The 23,665-nt window shown below is 53.2% G+C and overlaps 1 protein-coding gene across 4 annotated transcripts in view; it reads right to left on the reverse strand.

Moving 5' to 3' along the window:
- Positions 1 to 23,665, reverse strand: part of LOC131588980 (acid-sensing ion channel 2) — a 409,841-nt gene that overhangs the window by 40,287 nt on the left and 345,889 nt on the right. For all 4 annotated transcript variants that reach the window (XM_058858069.1, XM_058858070.1, XM_058858071.1 and 1 more), the window contains exon 2: positions 2,880 to 3,030. In XM_058858069.1, the coding sequence (XP_058714052.1) occupies positions 2,880 to 3,030 (151 nt within the window). The remainder of the gene's footprint in view (positions 1 to 2,879; positions 3,031 to 23,665) is intronic.

Here is a 23,665-nt window from a genome sequence, read left to right on the forward strand (position 1 = left end):
CCTGGGACATGAGAATCCAACTCTCAGCCAGGTCCAGGGACTTGAGCCTTCCTCCTCGAGCCTCTGATCTTGAGCTGAGTCCAGGTTTCAGCTCAGTCTGGCTGGGATGAGCAGTGATGGGGTTGTGGGGGGCAGGATGCCACCAGACCTTGTTGGACTTCACAGGATCCTCCCACAAAGTCAGCTCTGACCTCCAAAGACACCACAGGCCCCAGGATTTTTGACAAAATGAACACTTGGGGTTTTTTTTTTCCCCCTCAGGTTCAAGGCCCACAGCCAGGACGAGTTTCCAGTGCCTTTGGCACTCTCAGGGCTCGGGAGCTGTTGGAGGGAGGGAGGGAGCAGCAGCTGCCATCCCACCTCCCTCTGGCTGGAGCTGATTCCAGCGGATGTGGAGGGACCAGACTGGAAACCCCTCCCTCAGCTTCTTCCCTCCCAGATTTATCCTCACTTATTTATTATGCCTTTCTTTCTTTGTTTGCAATGCAAGGCTGATTCACCCCACTGAGACTGATCCACCTTTCCCAGGATCACAGGCATGGAAAAGCCCAACACATTCCCAGCACATTCCCAGCACATTCCCAGCACAGTCCCAGCACATTCCCAACACATTCCCAACACATTCCCAGCACATTCCCAACACATTCCCAACACATTCCCAACACAGTCCCAGCACATTCCCAGCACATTCCCAACACATTCCCAGAAGGTTCCTCCTACAGGTTCTCCAAAGGGCAGCACCAAAAAAGCAGCAAAGTGGGAATGGTGGGACACCAGGGCTGGGTGTTCTTGGAAAAACTCACAGGGGTCCTGTCCTGTGAGGAAAGGCTGGGAAAGCCTGGAATGTTCACCTGGAGAAGCTCCAGGGAGAGCTCAGAGCCCCTTGCAGGGCCTAAAGGGGCTCCAGGAGAGCTGGAGAGGGACTGGGGACAAGGGATGGAGGGACAGGACACAGGGAATGGCTCCCAGTGCCAGAGGGCAGGGCTGGATGGGATATTGGGCAGGAATTGTTCCCTGGCAGGGTGGGCAGGCCCTGGCACAGGGTGCCCAGAGCAGCTGGGGCTGCCCCTGGATCCCTGGCAGTGCCCAAGGCCAGGCTGGACATTGGGGCTGGAGCAGCCTGGGACAGTGGGAGGTGTCCCTGCCATGGCAGGGGGGGAATGGATAATTTTTAATGTCTCTTCCAGCCCAAAGCACCCTGGGATTCCACAACCTGAGACTCCAATGGGGCTGAACACAAAGCTCCAGGTGTTCACCAGCTCTGGGATGTCCCCAAGCCATCCCTGGGGTGGTTTCCTGTCTCCACAGGTCCCCCAGGGCATCTCTGTCTCCCCGTGGGAGATGAAGCCCTGAAGTGGAGGTTGTTCCTCATGTTCCCACCCCTATTGTGAGCCTGAGTACCTTGAAAAGGAAAACAGACCTGGAACCAATTCCTCCTGTGAGGAATGATCCCAAATCTCTGCATCCTCCCCCTCACCTGGGCCAGACCTGGCTGATTCGGAGCAGGATCTGAAATCTGGGAGCAAAGCTTCTCTAAAAGCCTGTGCAGCTTGGAGTGACTGATGAGCCCCCAGGGATGTGTTTGGAAGAGTCAAACACCACACAAAGGAAAGGGAATTGGGAACAAACGGAGCCAAATCCCCTCTCTGCTCCGAGCAGAGTTTGAGAGGTGCTGCAGGGAGTGACAGAGCCACGGTGACACCGACCTGGAGTGAGATTTCCTCCTCTCCCTTCCCTGATCCCCAAAATAGCCACAGCTCATCCTGGGTGAGTCTCCCTGCAGGGCTCTGCTACACAAACACAGCTCCTGGCAAAGTTTTCCAGCAATTTTTTTTGGATGCTTTGTTTCAAATTTCCCAAGGCGCTTTAGGCTTCGGGAAAGCTGCAGCCACCACTGCTGAGCACTGCTCAGGGCAGCTGTGAGCAGGTGGCCCTGGTGGCCCTGTCCCCATCCTGTCCCACACCCTCCTGCCCACCGTTTGTGCAGCAGGTTCATGAAAGGATCTGGCACCAGTGCTCCCAGCACTCCACACCTACTCTAGGAGCTGCATCCCAATCCATGGCACCTGGGGGACATCCCACAGCCCAGCTCTCCTGCTCAGCACCTCCTGCTCCAGGAACAAAGGGCTCCAGCTCCTCTGGAGATGCTCAGCCCAGCTGGGCTCATTCCTAGACAGATTCCATCCATCCCAAATGCTCCAAAGCCGAGGGACCCAGTCCTTGGTCCTCCCAGACAGCACCAGCCCAGCAAACACAACTCTTCAGGCAGCAAATATCCACAAATTGCAGGAGAAGGAAAACCCAGAGAGCAGCTGGAGCCCAGCACAGCCTCCCAGAAATGCCTTTCCAGGGGAGAGGGGTGGGCTGGAGCCTCTGAAGGCGTCCCCATGCTCCTGTCACCCACAAATGCCACCCTGTCCCAGGACAGGCAGTGCCATTCCTGCCTGGCATCCCAAACTTTGGGGCTGGGACACCCAAGCCCAGCACTCCCCAAGATGCTCATCCCAAGGGGCCACCAGAAACCCCGGGAAGAAAAGTGACATAACCTGGACTGAGCAGGCTCCTGCTGCCAGAGCTGGTTCAGGCATGGGATGGGATGGGATGGGATGGGATGGGATGGGATGGGATGGGATGGGATGGGATGGGATCCATGGGATGGGATGGGATGGGATGGGATGGGATGGGATGGGATGGGATGGGATGGGATGGGATGGGATGGGATGGGATCCATGGGATGGGATGGGATGGGATGGGATGGGATGGGATGGGATGGGATGGGATGGGATGGGATGGGATGGGATCCATGGGATGGGATGGGATCCATGGGATGGGATGGGATGCTTTTTCCAAGGAAAAACCAAGCAAGAGGAAGTTCTTACCTGTTTCTCCCCAGATGGGCAGATATTCATCCTGCTGGATGTCCAGCATGATTTCCAGGCCATTCCCTGTTCCCCCCTTCACTGTGGTGAGGAGAGGCCGCCCCTCCTCTCCTGAGTTAAACATGTAGCATTTCCCATATTTTGTAAACACCTGTGGGGAAAAAAGAGAGGAATTAGGGAATATTTCCCACAGATTCAACACCCATTCTCAACTGGCAGAGGGATGGGAAACAGCCACAAGCTGCAGGTCAGGGGGAAATATCCAAATAAATATCCACATAAATATCCAAATAAATATCCACAGAAATAGCCACATAAATATCCACATAAATATCCAAATACCCACAGAAATACCCACAGGAATACCCACAGAAATCCATCCCGGTTTAATAATTTGTTTAATCATTGTGCTCTCCTTATGGAAAATAAGGGGAAGAGGGATAAATGAGGGAAGAGAGGAAGGAAAAGCTGTTTGGAGGGGAAGCTCAAAAGCTCCTGGAGTCATTACAGACAGTCCAAGCTCTGACAGACACACACTGGCCTTAGGCTCCTACTAAAACTTCACACAATTCCCTGGTTTTGGATGGAATCTCAGCCCATCCATGCCATGGGAATGCTCTCCTGGCATTAAAAATCCAATATCCCCTTAATTCCTCTCTCTGCCACTGCTTGGAAAATAGGAAGAATTAAAAACACATGGGGAAATGAGGGAAGATTTCCTCCATCATTTTGCTCTTCTTCAGTTTATTCTGGGAGGATTCCTGAGAGAAATTCCTGGCAAAGCCCAGGTGGAATTTCCAGGCACCACCAGCACTGCAAAGCTGGGAGGACATCAGTGATGGGGGGTGGGACATGGGGCTCCAAGAGGGAGGGGAGCTCAGACAGGGGTTTCCCAGTGGATGGGTTTGGTTTCCCAGTGGGATGGGGTTGGTTTCCCAGTGGGATGGGTTTGGTTTCCCAGTGGATGGGTTTGGTTTCCCAGTGGGATGGGTTTGGTTTCCCAGTGGATGGGTTTGGTTTCCCAGTGGGATGGGGTTGGTTTCCCAGTGGATGGGTTTGGTTTCCCAGTGGGATGGGTTTCCCAGTGGATGGGTTTGGTTTCCCAGTGGATGGGTTTGGTTTCCCAGTGGATGGGTTTGGTTTCCCAGTGGGATGGGTTTGGTTTCCCAGTGGATGGGTTTGGTTTCCCAGTGGATGGGTTTGGTTTCCCAGTGGGTTTGGTTTCCCAGTGGGATGGGTTGGTTTCCCAGTGGGATGGGGTTGGTTTCCCAGTGGGATGGGGTTGGTTTCCCAGTGGATGGGTTTGGTTTCCCAGTGGATGGGTTTGGTTTCCCAGTGGATGGGTTGGTTTCCCAGTGGATGGGTTTGGTTTCCCAGTGGGATGGGTTTCCCAGTGGATGGGTTTGGTTTCCCAGTGGGTTTGGTTTCCCAGTGGATGGGTTGGTTTCCCAGTGGGATGGACACAGGGCTCCAGGTGCAGGCCATGTGGGTTTCCAAGTGGAAGAGCTCAGGTTTCCAAGGGAGCGAACACGGCTTTTCCAGTGGGGCACAGAGTGTTTCCAAGCAGAGCAAACATGAGATTCCACGTGGGATGGACACAGGATTCCCAGTGGGATGGACACACTTCCAAGTGGAGTGGAGTTGGATTTCCAAGGGACCTTGGTTTCCAAGTGGGATGGACATTTCCAAGTAGAGTAAACACAGTGGGATAACAGAGATTTCCCAGTGGGATAACAGAGATTTCCCAAGGGGATAACAGAGATTTCCTGGTGGAATAACAGAGATTTCCTGATGGGATAACAGAGATTTCCCATTGGGATAACAGAGATTTCCTGGTGGAATAACAGAGATTTCCCAGTGGGATAACAGAGATTTCCCATTGGGATAACAGAGATTTCCTGATGGAATAACAGAGATTTCCCATTGGGATAACAGAGATTTCCCATTGGGATAACAGAGATTTCCCAAGGGGATAACAGAGATTTCCTGGTGGAATAACAGAGATTTCCCATTGGGATAACAGAGATTTCCTGGTGGAATAACAGAGATTTCCCATTGGGATAACAGAGATTTCCCATTGGGATAACAGAGATTTCCTGATGGGATAACAGAGATTTCCCATTGGGATAACAGAGATTTCCTGATGGGATAACAGAGATTTCCCATTGGGATAACAGAGATTTCCTGATGGGATAACAGAGATTTCCCATTGGGATAACAGAGATTTCACATTGGGATAACAGAGATTTCCTGATGAGATAACAGAGATTTCCCATTGGGATAACAGAGATTTCCTGGTGGAATAACAGAGATTTCCTGATGAGATAACAGAGATTTCCCAGTGGGATAACAGAGATTTCCCAGTGGGATAACAGAGATTTCCTGGTGGGATAACAGAGATTTCCCAGTGGGATAACAGAGATTTCCCAGTGGGATAACAGAGATTTCCTGGTGGGATAACAGACATTTCCCAGTGGGATAACAGAGGTTTCCTGATGGGAACCCAGCATTCCTGGAGGGCAGCAGAGATGTCACATCTTTGCTGGTGGTGGCACTCAGGGCTCGGGCTCAGCTCAGCCTCAGCCTTCCCCCTTAGATGGGGAAACTCCCAGAAATCCCAGATTTAACCCTGCACTGACAGCCTGGGGACATCCAGAGCTACTTCCTGGGATAAAGACTCCAGAAAGCCCAGTCTGGAAACCAGTAACAACCAGTAAACCCCAGCAATGAGCACTCGGAGCAGCTCCAGCCCCTCCGGAATCTCTCCCACATTTGCTGAGCTCATTTGACCCCAAGATGAGTCAGAAACCCAAACAGAAGCTGGAGCCAGCAGTGATTTATTCCCTCAAATATTGACATATCCTGACTAATCCCAGTGCCAGGGAAGCAGGTGGGATGGGAGCGAAAGGAAATAATATTTGAATTCAAATAGGAAGCATTCGTGAGGGGAAAAACAATATATCCTTTAAAAAGGATTTGATATCCAAATAAAAAATCCCATTTCAATACTTGCCTGACCAATTAAACAGCTCAGGCTGGAAAGAGAAGCTGAGCCTCTGGAAGCAGCCCCATGGATGGGTTTTCCCAGAGAGGCTCTGAAGGCAGAAGTCAAAAATTCCTAATGAGGGGAGTTTAAAATACAGCAAGGAGAAAAAGCTGCATTGGAGAAAATCAGTGGGAAATAACAAGGCTGGAATGGGAACAACAGCCCAGGGACTGAAGATTTTGGAGCTGCCATGCTCGGCACAATCTGCAGGCAAATAAATCCAGGCAATTTGATGGGGTTTTATATAGCTGTAAAAATTCCCTGTAAAAGCTCCTGTTAGGATGTGTTTATCCAAGGAAAAGATGGAACCTGACAGGAGCAGCAGGGCTGGAATCACAATCCCAGGGAAAGAGACCTCATGGGACTAGGAAAGGACAACCATGGGACCTTTCAGCCCCTCATTCCCAAAGAAGACACAAAAAATTATTCCTAACAGCATTTAAAGATATTTCCAAGTTCAAAAACCCGTGTGCATTCACTCCAACTGTCATTAAATGGGATTGTGCTCTTGCAGGATCAATGGAGTCATGGAATGGTTTGGATTTGGACCTTAAGGACCATCCAGTGCCATGGGCAGGGACACCTTCCACTATCCCAGGGTGCTCCATCCTGCCCTTGGGCACTTCCAGGGATCCAGGGGCCACAGCTTCTGTGGGAATTCCATTCCAGCCCCTCCCCACCCTCCCAGGGAGGAATTCCTCCCCAGTTTCCCATTTATCCCTGCCCTCTGAAAGCCACTCCCTGTGTCCTGCCCCTGTCCTGTTCCCTCAGCCCCTCCTCAGGATGTTCCTCCCTCTCTCCCCTTTGCTGGGATCGATTATTTGGGAAAATACAACTTTGTTTTTCCAGAGTCTCCACTGACAACAGGAAAGGACTCGGAGCATTATCAGATCATCAGGATAAAACCTGGAGCTGTTGGGAAGGGCTGGGATTTATGGGACGCAGCGAACACGAGCAGAGCAGGATGATTTAAACTCAGTTTGTGTGGCTGAGGGGGAAAAAACCCTCCTGGCTCTTGGAAATGCTTTAACTTCCAATAAAAAGGGCCAGAAACAAAACTCCAGACACGTTCCCTGAGAATAGTCCATAAAAATTCCAATTTGTTCCCTATGAAGGAGCACGGGGCCTCTGACAGCTCCTTGGAAAATCCCTGCTTGGGCATAAAGGGAAATAATTCTGAATCTGTGGAATGGGACTTGATGGAATCATTTAGGTTGGGAAAGCCTTTAAGATGATGGAGTCCAATCCATGAACTGCCCTGGAGTGACTTCCTGAGCTCTTCCTTAGCCAAGGGAAGCCCAAGGAAAATGTCTATTTTGGGAAATTAAAACTCAGACCAGGGGTATCCCAAACAGATTCCAGGCACAAACCAAACAACAGCACCACCAAAAGCTCCAGGAAACCTCTGGATAAACAAATCCTGTTGCCTGTGAATCCAACAGGCCTGGCCTGATATTCCAGAGGCCTGCCTGGAGTTGTGGAAAATGAGGCATCCCAGTTTCTACCGGGATGCACATAAAAACATTCCTGCTGAGAAATCATCCCTTCAGTCCAGAGAAAATGGATGGGAAAAGGAACTCATTGGAAGCCTGGGAATGACTTTTCCAACTGCAGATGGAGATGCAGGCGAGGGCACCCTGGTGAGGCAAGAAGGTGTCAGATGGAGGTAAAACCGTGGAAAAAAGAGGAATTGGAATAATGTGCAGTCGTTTCTTCACAACTGTGGGACACAAAGGCTCAGAGAGACATTTCCCAGCAAGCCACATCCAAGGGATTCATGAAGAATGGGAAAAAGGAAAACAAAGTGATTTTCAGGATGGGTCCAGGAGAAGGGGAACGTGGAGCTGAAAAGCTGGGATGGGTTTGGGCAAGAACATCCATGAGAGAATGGGGAAGAGACCCTGTTTAGGAGGAGAAAAGACTTTATTCCCTGGGTTTTGCCAGAGATCCATTGCCAGACCTCCCAGCTCTCCCACAGAGCTGAGGGTGGCACCGAGCCCTGTCCTGATGGCACTTGGAGAGAGGAATGACTCCATCCCAGCTCCATCCCAGCTCCATCCCTGCTCCATCCCTGCTCCATCCCAGCTCCATCCCTGCTCCATCCCAGCTCCATCCCTGCTCCATCCCAGCTCCATCCCTGCTCCATCCCAGCTCCATCCCTGCTCCATCTCAGCTCCATCCCTGCTCCATCCCTGCTCCATTCCAGCTCCATCCCAGCTCCATCCCTGCTCCATCCCAGCTCCATCCCTGCTCCATCCCTGCTCCATCCCAGTTCCATCCTTGCTCCATCCCAGCTCCATCCCTGCTCCATCCCAGCTCCATCCCTGCTCCATCTCAGCTCCATCCCTGCTCCATCCCTGCTCCATTCCAGCTCCATCCCAGCTCCATCCCTGCTCCATCCCTGCTCCATCCCTGCTCCATCCCAGCTCCATCCCAGCTCCATCCCTGCTCCATCCCAGCTCCATCCCTGCTCCAGCCCAGCTCCATCCCAGGGCATCCCAATGGTCCCTTTGTCCTCCCAGGCAGGACACAGTGGGACATCTTTTAAAATGGAATGACGGGAAGCAAATCCCAATGGCTGCCCACAGGGGGCTGAGGGATCCCCAAAGGAATCCCCTTCCATGTGGATTCACCCTTGGAAAGGAGGGAACTCCTACAGTGGGCAGAAAGGATTTAATGTCCTTTCCCAAGAAAGGGCAGAGGGAAGGAATCCAATGCCAATCCCAGCAGAGGGGGATGCAAGCCCAGCCTTTAGGGCATCCTCCTCATGCATTATCCACATCCCAATCCTAAAAAAACCACTGGAGAATGCAAAAATGCCAAAGGGGATTTGGGTCACCCTCACCTGCCCATGAGGAAAAGCTCTTCCAAAAATCAATAAAATTAATTTTAAAATTAATTAAATTAAAAACTTAATTAAAAATAATAAAAATTAATAAAATCCTCCTGGAGAGGAGGAGCTTTGGCATCTGCTCCCTGTCCAAGGACAGCCCTGGATCCCGGTTCAATCCCTGTTTGTTTGTGCTGTCAGGAAGGTGGCGGAGCCGATGTCAGACATGGAAAACCTCATCCCCATCCCTCCGTGCCGGCGGCTCTGATGTCCCCGCGGAGCCCAGGGCTGGGGACGGAGCTGCGGGAAGCTGTCGGGGCTGTGTTCACAAGGAGAAGGGTTTCCAAGGCTGAGATTCCCGCTGGGATTTGTCAGGCAGCGCTGCCAGGGAAGGCAGCAGAGGTTTCCCTGCAGCAGCTCCGGGTCTGCCTGAGCCTTTCTGCTTCCCTGCCAGGCTGCTGCCCCCCAACCCTCACTGATCCCGGCCCCAGGCACACCCCAAAGGCAGATTAATCCCATTCCTGCCATTAATGGGAAGGTTCTTCCCAAACGAGGAGCCCAAATCCAATAATCTGGCACTGCCACAGCTGCTCTGAACACACAGAACATTCTGAACATTCCCAACACATCCAAAGCCTCCAACACATCCATCCCTCCTTCCAATCCAGCTTTCCCCACTGGACACGCCCAACTCTCTCAGATCTGTTTGTTTTATGGGATGGAATCAAACATTCCCACTGGCTCACAATTCCCAGCCAAACACTGGCAGAGGAGCGCTCGGCTCCGTGTTTAATTCCCTAAGGGATATTCCCAGTCCCTCCTGATTTGTGACACCAGCCCCTCCCGGGAATGGCCCATTGGTGCTGGGATTTGTGGGAATGGGGAGGACTCCTCAGAGCTGCCATCAATCCCCCTCCAGCTCTGACTGATCTCCACTGAATGGGTGTTTAACAGGAAATACAGCCCCAAAATTCCAGCACCAAATGGATCAACTCCAATGGAGAAGCTCCAAATATTTGGGAATTATGTTGGTCCATAAACCAAGGGAAGTGCTTCCCTCTCCTGGATTCCATCAATCTCTGGCTCCCTCCACACAAACAAAGGGAGCAGGACAGGAGCTGGGGCTCACTGGAATTCATGGATTGTTGGGAACAACACCTGGATATTCCTGTCTCCCATGGAACCACAAATGAACCCAGGAATCCCAGTTCCCAAGGCCCTTTTTGGAGGAATATGGAATTATGGAGGTTGGCAAAGCCCTCCAAGGTCATCAAGTCAAACCTGTGACCAGGTGAAACCATCAGGGACCACTGCAGAGGACACATCCTCTGGTTTTCCAGGATTTGGGAAGATTTTGGGGGAAGAGTGGGGTCATTTTAACAAAAAGTTTCTCATCTTATAAAAATCCCTAACAATCAATTTAAAATCAATTAAATATCCATAAAAATCCATTCAAATCAATTTAAAAATCCACAAAAAGGCCCCAGCACAAAGCTGAGGGCACCTGGAATGTGCAAAGAGGTGACTGGAGGTGACAGGCCTGGGATACCTGAGGCTGGTGGCCCCAGCTGGGGCTGGCCGGGGTCACAAGAGGCCACCAGCACCTGGGAAAAGCCCTCGGGAAGCAGCAGATGGAGAGGGAGGAGGAGCAGGGAGGGTGAGGGGGGTTCCAGCCCTGCTCTGAGGCCACCAAGGCTCATCCCAGCCCTGGAGCCTTGGGCCAGGCACCAGGCACGGCTCCCGGGCCGGGATTCATTTGGATCCTAATTACAATCTGTGCTCCCAACCCATCCCCACTGCTTCCCTTAATTAACTGCTGCCCATTCCCTCGGCTGAACTCCGTGTCCAGCTCCGGGAATGACGACATTCCAACATTCCAATGTCCCCAAACTCCTCCCGAGTGTCCAGAGCAGCCCCCAGATCCCCTCAGTGCCCATCCCTGTGGAGAGACTCCTGCAGTGCCACAGAGCCCAAGGAAAAGCAGGGATAAAACACCTGGAGCTGGAATGTCCCCGTCAATCCCAAACCCTTCAGCTGTACAGGGATATCCTGCACCCCGGGAATCCTCCAGAAAATAGGGATTGAGCATCTCCCATGTGTCTTAAACCCATCCAGCAGCATCCCAAATCCAAAATCCCCAAAGGGATTGGGAAACGCTCTGGAGCTGGGCTGTCCTGGCCACCCAGGCTCCTCAGGCACAGATTCCAGCCCCTCCACAGCCTCTGGACTCTGGGATCCTGTGGGAGGCTCCAGCAGTTTGCTCTCTGCTATAAAATCACTTCTGTGGCTGGAGTTTTGAGGCCATTCCCTGGAATTCCCAGCCCTTCCACTATGTCAGCCCCATGGGAAGGACAAACAGTTCCAAATATTCCTCATGGGACAACTCCAGCTGCTGCCTTCCACAGAGGAAAAGTAGCTCCCATGTCCTCAGGCAGGGAGAGAAGCACAAAACATCCACTGGAAAGAGGCACTGGAAACATGGACTAAGCCAGCCACATCCATGGAAATCATCCCCTGGAAACAAACAGCCCTTCCCTGCAGCCCAAAGCCCGGGAAGCTTTCCCTGCTCACATCCCTGAGTGCCACAGCTCCTGCCTGGAGGGAAATATTTGGGAATGAGGGAAAGCTCAGGCTGTCCCCAGCCAGCCCAGGGCCATCCTGGCCACCAGGATCACTCAGAGTGACCACAGCCACATGGCCAGTGATGGCTCTGTGTCCTTTCCAAGGGATTTGTTGGGATAGCCAGAACTCTGGGATCCACCTTCCAGGCTCTTCAATTCCCTCTGCAGTCCATTGAATAAGGTATTTCCATCATCTACAAGATATTCCCATCATAAAAGTGCCCTTCCAGACACTTCAGTAGGAGATGCTCAAGCACAGGGAATTATTTTTGATTTTCCTGTGACAGCTCCAGCGTTTGGGAGAGGATCTCTGGAGAGGCAGCAAAGAACGAGGGAATCATGGAAAGGTTTGGGTTAGAGGGACCTTAAACCCATCCCATTCCACCCCAGCCATGGCAGGGTCACCTCCCACTATCCCAGGCTGCTCCAGCCCCACTGTCCAGCCTGGCCATTCCCAGCCAGCAGATTCCTTGGAGGCCTGGTGGCCTCTGCAGGTGACACAGATGGAATTCTGGAATTCCTTCACCTCATTCCCAGCAGGATTCAGCTCCCTCCCATCCGTGAGGAACTCCCACTGTGTGGGAGGTGTGAACATGGCAGGGATGTCCCTGCTCCTCTCCTCAGCATTCCAGAACTTCCAGGCACTCCCAGGACTGCAGGGAGCTGATCCCGCTGGGATCCAGGACACCTCTCCCTGCTCCTGTCCTGTGCTCCACACACACCCACAGGGAGCCTGGAGAGGGAACACTCCAGCTTGGGAATGGGCCAGGGTGGAGTGCTGGGAATTCTGTGGGAACAGCTCTGGCTGCTGGAGTTCCCTGCCCTGGACACTGTGGATGTCTGCCTTGGGATGAGGGATGCAGGGCCAGGACACAGGGAATGGCTTCCCACTGCCAGAGGGCAGGGATAGGTTGGGATATTGGGAAGGAATTCCTGGCTGGGAGGGTGGGGAGGCAGCCAGGGAAACCCAAAAGGAGGATTTTTTAATCCCTGGACTCTTTATCCAAGCCAAAACCTTCCCAAGAGATCCAAACATGTGGAATTTCGGGATGGTTATCCTGACACCCCTGAAAACCAAGGGGTGGAGAGAGTCCACATGGAGCTGATGCAAGGGCTGGAGTCCCTCTGGAGCCAGGTGATGTTCACAGGGAGAACAGCTGGGGTCTGGGAGAGCTGGGAATGTTCACCTGGAGAGGAGAAGCTCCAGGAGAGCTGGAGAGGGACTGGGGACAAGGGGTGGAGGGACAGGACACAGGGAATGGCTCCCAGTGCCAGAGCACAGGGCTGGATGGGATATTGGGAAGGAATTCCTGGCTGGGAGCCTCCAGCCTCGGAGATTTAAGGAAAGCTCCTTCCTTTGAGGGCCTTCTCTCCCGAGTTTTATTTGATGTTCCTGTTTAATTGCTGGAGTTCTCAGGGCCAGGCAGTGCCTGTGTCACCTGCCACTGTCACCTGCCACTGTCACCTCCCTGTCACCACCCCTTCCCTCTGCTCCTCCTCTGTCCCTTTCACATTCCCGTCATTCCAGGACATTTCCAAACCCTGGAGATCCCAGGTGCTCCCGGGCATTGAATGGCTCCCTGATCCTGCTCATCCCAGGGAAAGCTGATTTGGGGTTGAGGACCTGCAGGTTTAAGGAGTCTCCTCCTAATCCTCAGATAAATCCATGGAATCTGCACCCATGGGATCAAAAAGTTTATTTTCTTATGGTCAAGAAGCAGCTGTTTCCTCCCCTTCCCTCCTGGCCTGGGAGTTCTCTGTGGCTCTTCCTGGGTTTGGTGGCCATAAAAACCAACTTTTTTATCCAAAACAAGGATTAGAAGGAAGGCAAACACGGAAAATCCCCCTGGAGAAGGTTTCCAGGTGTTTTATAAATCTCCCGGAGAGATGGGGGTTAAATGAGCCCGAACATTTAATCCCAGTTAATGCTGCCAGGTCCAACAGATGCTGCAAGGACACAAAATTCCCTTGGTCCTGCACCTCGGGATAAACTGGATTAACCTCAGCTCAAGAGCTGCACTTGTTAAACACAAGTTAAAACTCCCAAATTAACTCCAGAGGTCCAAGGCTCTTCCCTAATTCCAAGGAAAACTCGTGGCTCTGAGATTCCACCCTGGAATGCTTCAGGAGCAGGGCTTGAATTTGAGCAGATTTTGCAGATTTTATTTTTAAAAACCAACAAAACCCCACAGAATTCCCTGGGGGATATCCAGCTCTTCCCTGAGGAAGCAGCTGGAATTTGGGGCTCGCTTTGGTACCCAGGATGCTCCAATCCCTGGGCCTGAATCCCTTCCCAGGGCTGTGGGAATGATGGAGCCACAGCTCCCTCAGCTTTTCCTGCTGTCTCGTTTTTGGGGAGCCCTGGGAATGAGTTCCTGCACACCCTGCCCAGGGCCTGAGAACAGCCCAGTGAACTCCCAACACCATCCCTGATCCCTGGGGCATCCCTGGCTATTTCCTCTTGAAGGGATTTCTGCAACTCCCGGCCATGGAATCACCTCAGCAGCAACGCTGAGCATGGAAACGCTGCCCAGCTTGTTTTGGCTTCAGAGCCCAGGGAATTCTGTCCAAGGAATTGCCACTTCTGGGATGCAGAGGTGGCCTGGGAGGCAGGAGAATCCTGCCTGGAGCCTGCAAAGCCCAGCTCACAGCTCTGTTAAACATCAAATGCTCTTGGAACCCAGGACAGAGAACTGAGGCAAGATTTGAACCAGCTCCGTCCCCTGCAGCTGCTCCAGGGCCTGTCCCACATCACCACAAATCCTGGGAATCAGGAGAAAATCCTTCCCTGTGCTGCTGGGGAGGTGCTGGAATGAGGATCCCAGAGCAGCTGGGGCTGCCCCTGGATCCCTGGCAGTGCCCAAGGCCAGGCTGGACATTGGGGCTGGAGCAGCCTGGGACAGTGGGAGGTGTCCCTGCCATGGCTGGGGTGGGAATGGGTGGGTTTAAGGTCCCTTCCACCCAAATAATTCCACAGTTCTGATTCCCAAAGGGCTCTGGAGCTGATTTCCTTGCAGGCCTTGGGAGTAACTCCAAGTTCAAACTCCCAAATTCCCACTCCAAGCTGCTGTCCCAGTGTTGAGGACACAAATCTCTCACCCTGCTCAGCTAAGGGATAAATGGATCCTTTTGGTGCTGCTGGGATCAATGCCTGGGATGAGCAGTTTTCCCTGTTTTCCCCTCTGCTTCCATAGAACACCTCCAAATTAGTCCTGAGCCCGGGGACAGAGCAGCCTCCTCTGTCCTCACTGTCCCCACACACTCAGGGGCTTCTCCAGGGATTTCCAGCCCAGCCCCTCACAACAGGGATGTTTCCCTGGCCAATTCCAGGCACTCATTCCAGTACTTCACAGCCAGACCCCAATCCTGTCTTTCCTGGCAAAAAATCCCCCCCAGTTTTTCCTCTTTTCATCTCTGTGGGCAGCTCCCCCCAGGGGCAGCAGCCAAAGGGAGAATTTCAGTCTCTGGAAAGAACAGAATCCTGGAATATCCTGAGCTGGGAAGGACCCACAGGGATCATCCAGTGCCACCCCTGGCCCGGCACAGGCCCCCCAACAACCCCACCCTGGGCATCCCTGGAGCACTGTCCAAACACTCCAGGAGCTCTGGCAGCCTCGGGGCCGGGACCATTCCCTGAGAAGTTGTTCCAGTGCTTATTCCACCCTCTGGGGGAAGAACCTTTCCCTGATCTCCATCCCAAATCCCCCTGGCACAGCTCCAGTTCCCTGACCCCGCTTCCAGGGAGCAGAGATTGGAGCTGGATGAGTCTCCCCAGATCCCCTCTGAGGAATTGGATCCCACTGACAAAAACCCCCTCTGTGCCCCCTGAAATATCCAACAGGAGCCTAAAAGCCCCAGAATTTCCACTCATCTCCATCCTCTGTCCCAGATTCCTGCAGGACCTTGGGGATGTCCCTTTGTCCCCACCAGAGCAGCAATCCTGGGATCCATTCCCATCTGCCAGGGGACAAAAGCTCTAATCCCAAATCCCTTCTCAATGCATGCCAAAAATAGCCCAGCCCTCAGCACTGCCCAGAGCTGTTCCCACACACCAGGGGTCTTTGGGATTCCCTGAACATTCCCTGCACATTCCCTGTATCCCACCCTGGACTGGAACCCAGGCAGTGACCACCCCCCACACCCAGGGAAGGTTTGTAGGGAATAAATCCATCCCTGCCCTCCCTGGAGGAAAAGGACTCAGGACTCGTGGCTGCTCCAAGGTCCTGCTGCAGCGTGGGAAAGGGATCAAGGCTCAGGACAGCAATGGATGATGCCAAGGGAACAACAAGGAAAAGCTCCAGCATCCCAAAAGCCAAAACTGAGCTGGGAATAACAGGAAAATGAGAATGGCATTCCCTGGAATGGGGGAGTTAAGGACACTGCAGGATGGGCTCAGCACAGGCACTGAACTCCCCCAAGGAACTTTATCCCATTCTAGGATGAACAGCCAGGATTTTCAGGAAAAATCCCACTTTTTCTGCCCAATTTTTTTGCCAAAAAACCTCCTGGTCCAGGGGGGCTTTCAGGAGCTGCTCCCTTGATTTTCCCCCGAGCTCCTGCCTGGGTGAACTTGGTGCCTCAGCTGGAAAAAACACCAGGAATTTCAAGTGATGGGTAAAGTGCATTAACCTTGGAGTGAACCTTTCCTGGCAGGGCTGCCATGGCCACACTCAGCTTGGAATTTTCACGGAGCTGGGAGAAAGCTCGGATTCCAGAGAGCCTTTAATGGCCTCTGAGGAGCTCCTGTGAATCCCACAGCATTTCCCACTCCCTGCAGGAACTACAACATTGGGATCATAATAAAACATGGACTTAGCTATGGATGGGCAGAGAACATGAGGTGAAAATGGAATAATAATAGTAATAGCAATAGTAATAGTAGTAATAATAATAATAATGTTGTCACCAGGCCCTGCAAAATTCTGCTGCTCCAGGGTGTCCCTGGGCTCCTGCTTTATCCAGGTCAGTGTGGAACCATCCCTCTGTTCAATCCCAGTTTAAAACCAGGGAAACCATTGGAAAATGCAGTTCCTGAGCCAGGAGCTGGGAATCCATGAGGGCAGGAGGAGAACCTTCCATGTCAGCATTCCCAGGCTCCCCAAAAGCTGCAATACCTGGGAGAAGGGCAGGGAAAACACTCCTGGATGCCTTATTGGCTTTTCCAGCAGGAAAAGCAGCTGGCTGAAAATCCAGGGATAATGTTCAATAATGTTTAATCCAGCCCAGGCACTGCAGAGTTTTCAGAGTGAAGTTTCCATGGATTTTTCATTGTGCTCTGTGCAGAATGACAGGACAGGTAATTCCAGGCAAACCTGATCCCAGGGAAACCCAGCTCCAAGAGAGTTCATTCCATGCACAGGGCTGGATCCTGGGAGCATTCCCGGCTCCTTCCCGGTGTGTGGCAGCCAAGTCTGTCCCCGAGCCATGAGGAGGACAAAGGTGGGATTGAATCCACAAAGTCCCCTCTCTGTCACCCTAAAGGGCACAGCCAAAAATGAGGAACAAATGGGATTTTGGGATAGAGGGGGAGCTCACCCCAAGCTGATTAAGCCCCATTATCAGCCTGGGCAATGGAATATTCCCAGTGCTGGAGTCAGGGATCTCCAGATGATGGAAAAACACCGACACAGGCGGGAGAGGAAAGAAAGGTGATGGATTTTTCCACGAGGAAATCAAGGAAAATGGATTTGGGAGGGGAGGGGGGAATCAAAGCTCCACCAAAACACAGCAGGAGATAAGAGCCTCCTCCTGGAGCAGGGAATGAGAGCAGATGTTGGGAATGCCTGGGGTGAGTGAATTTTCCCCTGGGAATTGCTGCTGCCCTGGACAGCTGGAAAGAAAACCATGGGATACATCAGAGAAGCTCTGGCTGGAGAAAAGCAGTTTTCTCCTTATTCCACAAAAACCCTGGATCCTACAGCACAGGGAGATCCCCAGGGTCCTCATTCCAGAGCTGTCCCCAGCACTGAAGCTGAGCACCACAAATCAGGGATTTTCCATGGATTTTCAATGTATTTTCCCTTTTTTTTCTCCTCCCTTTGAGGAGAGGCACAGGAAGGGACCTTCAGGGTGGTCCCTGCTCCCACCACAAAACATCCTTGATTCCCCAGAAGGAAAATCCCAGTGAAGGGAAACTCCTCCCTCTCGCAGCCTGGAGCTGAGTTTATTGGATCCAGGATCCATCTCCACTCTGAGCAATCCCTGGCAGAGCCTTCCTGCCTGGAAATGCACATCAGCAACGGGGAGACAGAGGGGAAACTGAGGCAAAGCCATTCCTCCCCCTCCTGACTCCAGGGCGTTCTCTACAGAGCCTCATCTCCAGCCCCACAGCCAAGGCCGCAGCCTGGGGAGCATCTCAGCAATCCCTGATTTGAAATCCAAGCCTTCAAACAGGATTGTTCTCCAGTTCCACACTTATTTTTTTCTGATGGTTTGGACAAAGTACCAGGAGATGGTGACCCAAGAAGAAAGGAGTGGGTGTTGGTGGTTTTTTTTTTTTTGGAAACTCATTAAGAATTTGGATTAAAAATCCCCGAGGGTGGGGAGGGGCTGGCACAGCTTTCCCAGAAAAACGGTGGCTGCCCCATCCCTGGAGGAATTTGGAGATGCAGGGCACCCCTGGGGGGATTGTTCCCAGTGATCCTGTTGGGAAGGCTGGGCCAGCAGCTCCCGATGCTCCCTGTGCCATGCAGGGCTCGGCCAGAGCTGGCACCGGAGCTGGGAGGGAGCAGCTGCTCCAGGCAGGAATTGTGTGACTCACATGAGCCCTGGCTGGGCGATTTTAATGAACTGCAGCGAGCTCTGACAGCACCTGGCAGCAGGAAATGACACTCTGGCAGCACAGGTGATGCTTTTTTTGTCCCTTCCCTGTCCCCTTCCACAGCCTGGAGCTCTGGCTCTTTCCTCCCTGGAAATCCAGGAGAGCAGCTGGTGCTGCAGGGGCAAGGAGAGCAGGCAGCCCCTCTGATGCCTGGAGAGGCTCCTGGAGCACAGGCTGGGCACAGCTCAAGGAATAAATCAGGCATTTATCAAAAGCCCTTCAGAGGCTGCACCTTAGGCAGTGCAGGAGCCCGGCCTGGCTGCACCCAGGATGGACCCAGAACAGACCCCGGGTCAGGAGTTCCACACTTGGATCAGTTTTGGTCCATTTCCATGTTGGGGTTAATTCTCCAGTTACAGCTGCAGGTGATGCAGTCCCATCCTCCCAGATTCTCTCCTCCATTCCCTGCTGGTTGCACTTTTAGGGCCTGAAGCTGCAGCGCTGCCCTTGGTTCTGGGGCTGGAGAATTGTTGAGTGTGCCTGAGCTGGGAGGGGAACTTCTGACACTTCCTGTGGAGTTCAGAGTTAAGCACCAGTGCAGGGCAGGACCTGGAAAACATGAAAGCTCAACCTGAAGGCATCACCAGCAGCAGGGATGGGGAAGGCACCAGCTCTGGGGGTTGAGCCAAGCCTGGAGGTGGCACTTGGGGACAATGGGGTGTCAGGTCATGGGCTGGAGTCCATGGTCTCAAAGGGCTTTTGTGAGCTGGTTCATTGTGAGATTCTGGGAAGCTTTTGGGAAGGGATTTGAGGCAGTGCCTGGCTCGTGTCACACTGAACAGCAGCGATTCCCAGCCTCAACCCTGTTGGCACCAACACCTGCCCAGGTGAGCCCTCAGCAGCCCCCAAAAACCTCCCAGCCACATCCACCACTCCAGGAACCCACAAAATAGAAATCCCATCACATCTGGGGTTCAGCACAAACACATCCCAAACAGCAGGTCAGGAGAAAACCCTCAGAGCCCAGCCAGGGCTTGCACAGCAGAGCTGGGGCTGGAGGAGGTCAGGGGGCAGAAATAACAGCCCTGTTTGGGATCACCATGAACAGGGATTCACCAGCAGTGCCAGGGATCACCTGGCTCCCTTCTCCTCTCCCCAGGCACTGGGGGGGTCACACATTAAACATGGCCAGGGTCGGGCTTGGTCAGACTGTGCAGCACTGCAGGGTGGGGGCAGCAGCAAGGGGGGCAACTCCTGCAATCCCACAGCTCAGGGGTTCCTGCAATCCCACAGCTCAGGGGTTCCTGCAATCCCACAGCTCAGGGGTTCCTGCAATCCCACAGCTCAGGGGTTCCTGCAATCCCACAGCTCAGGGGTTCCTGCAATCCCACAGCTCAATTCCTGCAATCCCACAGCTCAGGGGTTCCTGCAATCCCAGAGCTCAGCTCCTGTAATCCCACAGCTCAATTCCTGCAATCCCACAGCTCAATTCCTGCAATCCCACAGCTCAGGGGTTCCTGCAATCCCACAGCTCAATTCCTGCAATCCCACAGCTCAATTCCTGCAATCCCACAGCTCAGGGGTTCCTGCAATCCCACAGCTCAATTCCTGCAATCCCACAGCTCAGGGGTTCCTGCAATCCCACAGCTCAGGGGTTCCTGCAGTCCCACAGCTCAGGGGTTCCTGCAGTCCCACAGCTCAGGTGGTTCCACAGCTCAGGTGCTCCTGCTGACCCCACAGTTTGGGATTCCTCCTGCAAACCCCAACCCTCAGGGTCTAGATGGGCTTTAGGGTCCCTTCCAACCTTTTCCGATTCCCTGATCCATCCCCCAGCAGCAGGCAGGACCACACCACACCCCAAACTGGGAGCAGTGGATTTGAGTGGGGCTTGGAGCAACCTCCCAACCCACAGCATCCCGGGATTCTGTGAGAGCAGCAGGGATTGCAGGAAGAGAATGGGAGAAGGGGATGAAGAAGCAAATAACGACCCCAAACTGGAGCTTCCCAGGGATGGCATTTCCTGGGATGTCCCTGGGAATCACTGGGGACAAAAGGGTCAGCAGCTGACAAAGGATTCCTGCCGAGAGGCTTCACTCCCAGAGAAATCCTCCCTCGGCTGGGGTAGGGACACACATTTGTGGTGGTTCACATTGACTGACATTGAAGGAAAGAAGTAAGAACCCTGAAAAGTGTTTCTTTGAGAGAAGCTGCTGGGAGCTTCCTCCGTGCCCGAGACAGGCCCATGGCTGGGCAGTGCTGAGAACTGGCAGCGTTTGGCACCATTTGGAAATGAGATCCTCCCTGTGCCTCCCGCACTTCAAAAACCACGAGCCCGGGCTCTCTCTCTGTTTGTTTCTGGCCTCGAAAGGCAGCAGAGCTCTGGTGGGGCCGGCCCGGCTCCCCTGCGGCCTGAGGAGGCTGGGGGAGGCTGGGGTGGAGCCCAGCGGCTCCGGGCAGGGCACGGAGGCTGCGGGGATGGAGGCTGCGGGGAGGGGGTGGAGGCTGCAGGGATGGAGGCTGAGGGGAGGGGGTGGAGGCTGAGGGGAGGGGGTGGAGGCTGAGGGGGATGGAGGCTGTGGGGGATGGAGGCTGCAGGGATGGAGGCTGCAGGGATGGAGGCTGAGGGGGATGCAGGCTGTGGGGATGGAGGCTGCAGGGAGGGGATGGAGGCTGCAGGGATGGAGGCTGCAGGGATGGAGGCTGAGGGATGGAGGCTGCAGGGGATGGAGGCTGCAGGGATGGAGGCTGCAGGGATGGAGGCTGAGGGATGGAGGCTGAGGGATGGAGGCTGCAGGGATGGAGGCTGCGGGGATGGAGGCTGCGGGGATGGAGGCTGCAGGGATGGATGCTGCAGGGATGGAGGCTGAGGGATGGAGGCTGCAGGGGATGGAGGCTGCAGGGATGGAGGCTGCAGGGGATGGAGGCTGAGGGATGGAGGCTGCAGGGGATGGAGGCTGCAGGGATGGAGGCTGCAGGGGATGGAGGCTGAGGGATGGAGGCTGCAGGGATGGAGGCTGCAGGGATGGAGGCTGAGGGATGGAGGCTGCAGGGATGGAGGCTGCAGGGATGGAGGCTGAGGGATGGAGGCTGCAGGGATGGAGGCTGAGGGATGGAGGCTGCAGGGATGGAGGCTGAGGGATGGAGGCTGCAGGGATGGAGGCTGCAGGGTCCTGGGCCAGGCTGGGCCATGGCTGCTGACTCTCACTGACACCCAAAAACCTCCCCGGTCCTCACAGCCCCAGGCTGGGCCGGGACAGGCTGAGGGAGGCAGCAGCACAATCTGAGATCAGCACCGAGACTGCCACGGCCACTGGGAGAGATTTAACCCCTGCACAGACCTGCAGAGCTTGCTCCTCTCTCCAGAGAGAAAAGGAGTGACAACGTGTAAAAAAACAACATGAAAACACCAAACTCAGTGCAAGAGTCAAGCCTCAGACAGAAAGAAGATGAAGAGATGCTGAATGGGGCTGAAAATTCTTTTGGTAGGGCCATAGAGATAGACAATGATACACTGAAATATCTCCTTTAATTCATGAGAGAGTGTGGGGGGATGAAGTATTCAAACTGCAGATCTGAGCAGAGGCATCCATTGATGAAGCCAAGCAGATGCTGGAGTAACTGTGATCCCATAAAAAGCTTAAACAAACAAAAAAAAAAAAAAAACAAAAAAACAACCAAAACCCCAAAAAACCCCAAAAAACAAATAAACAAGCGAAAAAAAAAGAGTGAAGAAAACCCTTTACCCCCAGGGAAAAAAGAAGAAAACCTCTGTCCCCAGAGATGATCATGAAAACAGATAAAGAGAACTTTTGCCTTTGAACTCATCCTTAAAATAATACCCCATGAGTTCATGGCCCATGGACACACCTCTGGGAGGAGGAAATGTCACGATGGAAAACTTTTTTCCCAGGCAGCTGCTTTTTGTGGAAATGAAAAGCCACGAAAAAAATGTTTCTTGCGGAAAAGTCTCCGTAACATGACAAGAAAAAACTCCTCTCCCTACAAAGACTGACAAAAGACTATTGGATAGTTCTGCTTTAACATCCCAAGTTTTGTCTCTACATAATCAGTTAAAAAAAAAAAATAAAGTTGGATGGGGGAGGAAAAGCGTTCTGGATGTTTTATTCTGATGCTTCTTGTTCTTGTAGTCCTGTTAATAAAGTTTCTCTATAGCTTTTAAGGTTTAAGCCTGTTTTGCCCTTCTCCTGATCCATATCTCACAGCAAGAAATGAGCAAGTGCCCTGGTGATTTTAGCCAGCGTTAAACCCACCACATTATTGAGTGCATTAACTGGAAAACTCAACACATCCAAACCACTGCAACATTCCAGAATAAAACCCCCTCTGGGACTGGAAATGAACTCACCAGGCCTCGGCCTGTCCTTGGCAAACAGATTTTGGACTAAAATCCCAAAGTTTCCATCCAGCATGACCCAGACTGAGAATGTTCCCCTTCATCCAACCCTGCCTGCAGCTCCAGAGGAGCCCTTGGAAAACACTTCCCTGTCCAAATCCCTGATTCTGGGGATGTGACACCAGCAAACCTCGGGGGTTCCAGGGACTGGAGCGAGTCCTCTGCAGGCAGAGCTCATTATCAACACCAGGCCAGCCTCATTTAATGCTCATTAACTTCGGGGGAGGCAGGGAAGGAGCAGCAATTCCTTGCCAAAACCAGGGATAACGACACAGAACTTGGACCCAGAGCGGCATCTGCAGAGCCTCGGTGGCCCCAGGGCTCCATCCAAGGGCCACGGTCATTGAGGAGAAATTCCAGCAGCTGGCAAAACTCAGCCTCATTTCATCCTGGATTTATTCTTCCCTCAGGACATTCCCATAGGACAAATTTTTCAACTGATTTTTAATTTTTTTGCCTTCCCAAGGATTAATTGTCTCGGAGTGTTCCAGGCATTGCAGTTTGGGACAGGAAGATGGATGAAACTCAACAGGAGCAGGGAGCGACAGAAACTCTGGGCAAGAGCCACGATCCCGTTTCCAGCTCCGTTTTCCTTTGGTTTTTTAAGGAAGGGGCTCTTTTCAGAAAGGCTCCTGATGGGGGAAACAGCTCAGCCTACATTCACATCCCAAATTTCCTCAGGATTTGGCTGAGCTGGAGATTCAAACCTTGAGGAATCTGCAGCAGGATTTGTGCTCAGGGTGCAGAGGGCAGTGAGGGGAAGCTGGATGAGCTCAGCCCAATCCAGGTGTGAGCCAGGGGCAGCAGTGTCCCCTCTGTCCCCTCTGTCCCCTCTGTCCCCAGCACCCCAAAGCCCTGGCAGGGCACACGTGGGGCTGCTCCACATGGGATGGAAGTGCCCCCAGGAATGGGACAGTCTGGGGCCTTCCAGGGCAGGGAACAGAGCTGGGAAGGGGCTGGAGCACCAGGAGAGGCTGAGGGAGCTGGGAAAGGGGCTCAGCCTAGAGCAAAGGAGGCTCAGGGGGCCCTTCTGGTTCTGCACAAGTCCCTGGCAGGAGGGGACAGCCGGGGGGGTCGGGCTCTGCTCCCAGGAACAGGGACAGGAGGAGAGGGAA

Source organism: Poecile atricapillus, chromosome 27, assembly GCF_030490865.1.
Source record: "Poecile atricapillus isolate bPoeAtr1 chromosome 27, bPoeAtr1.hap1, whole genome shotgun sequence".
In the NCBI taxonomy this organism is placed as follows: Eukaryota; Metazoa; Chordata; class Aves; order Passeriformes; family Paridae; genus Poecile; species Poecile atricapillus.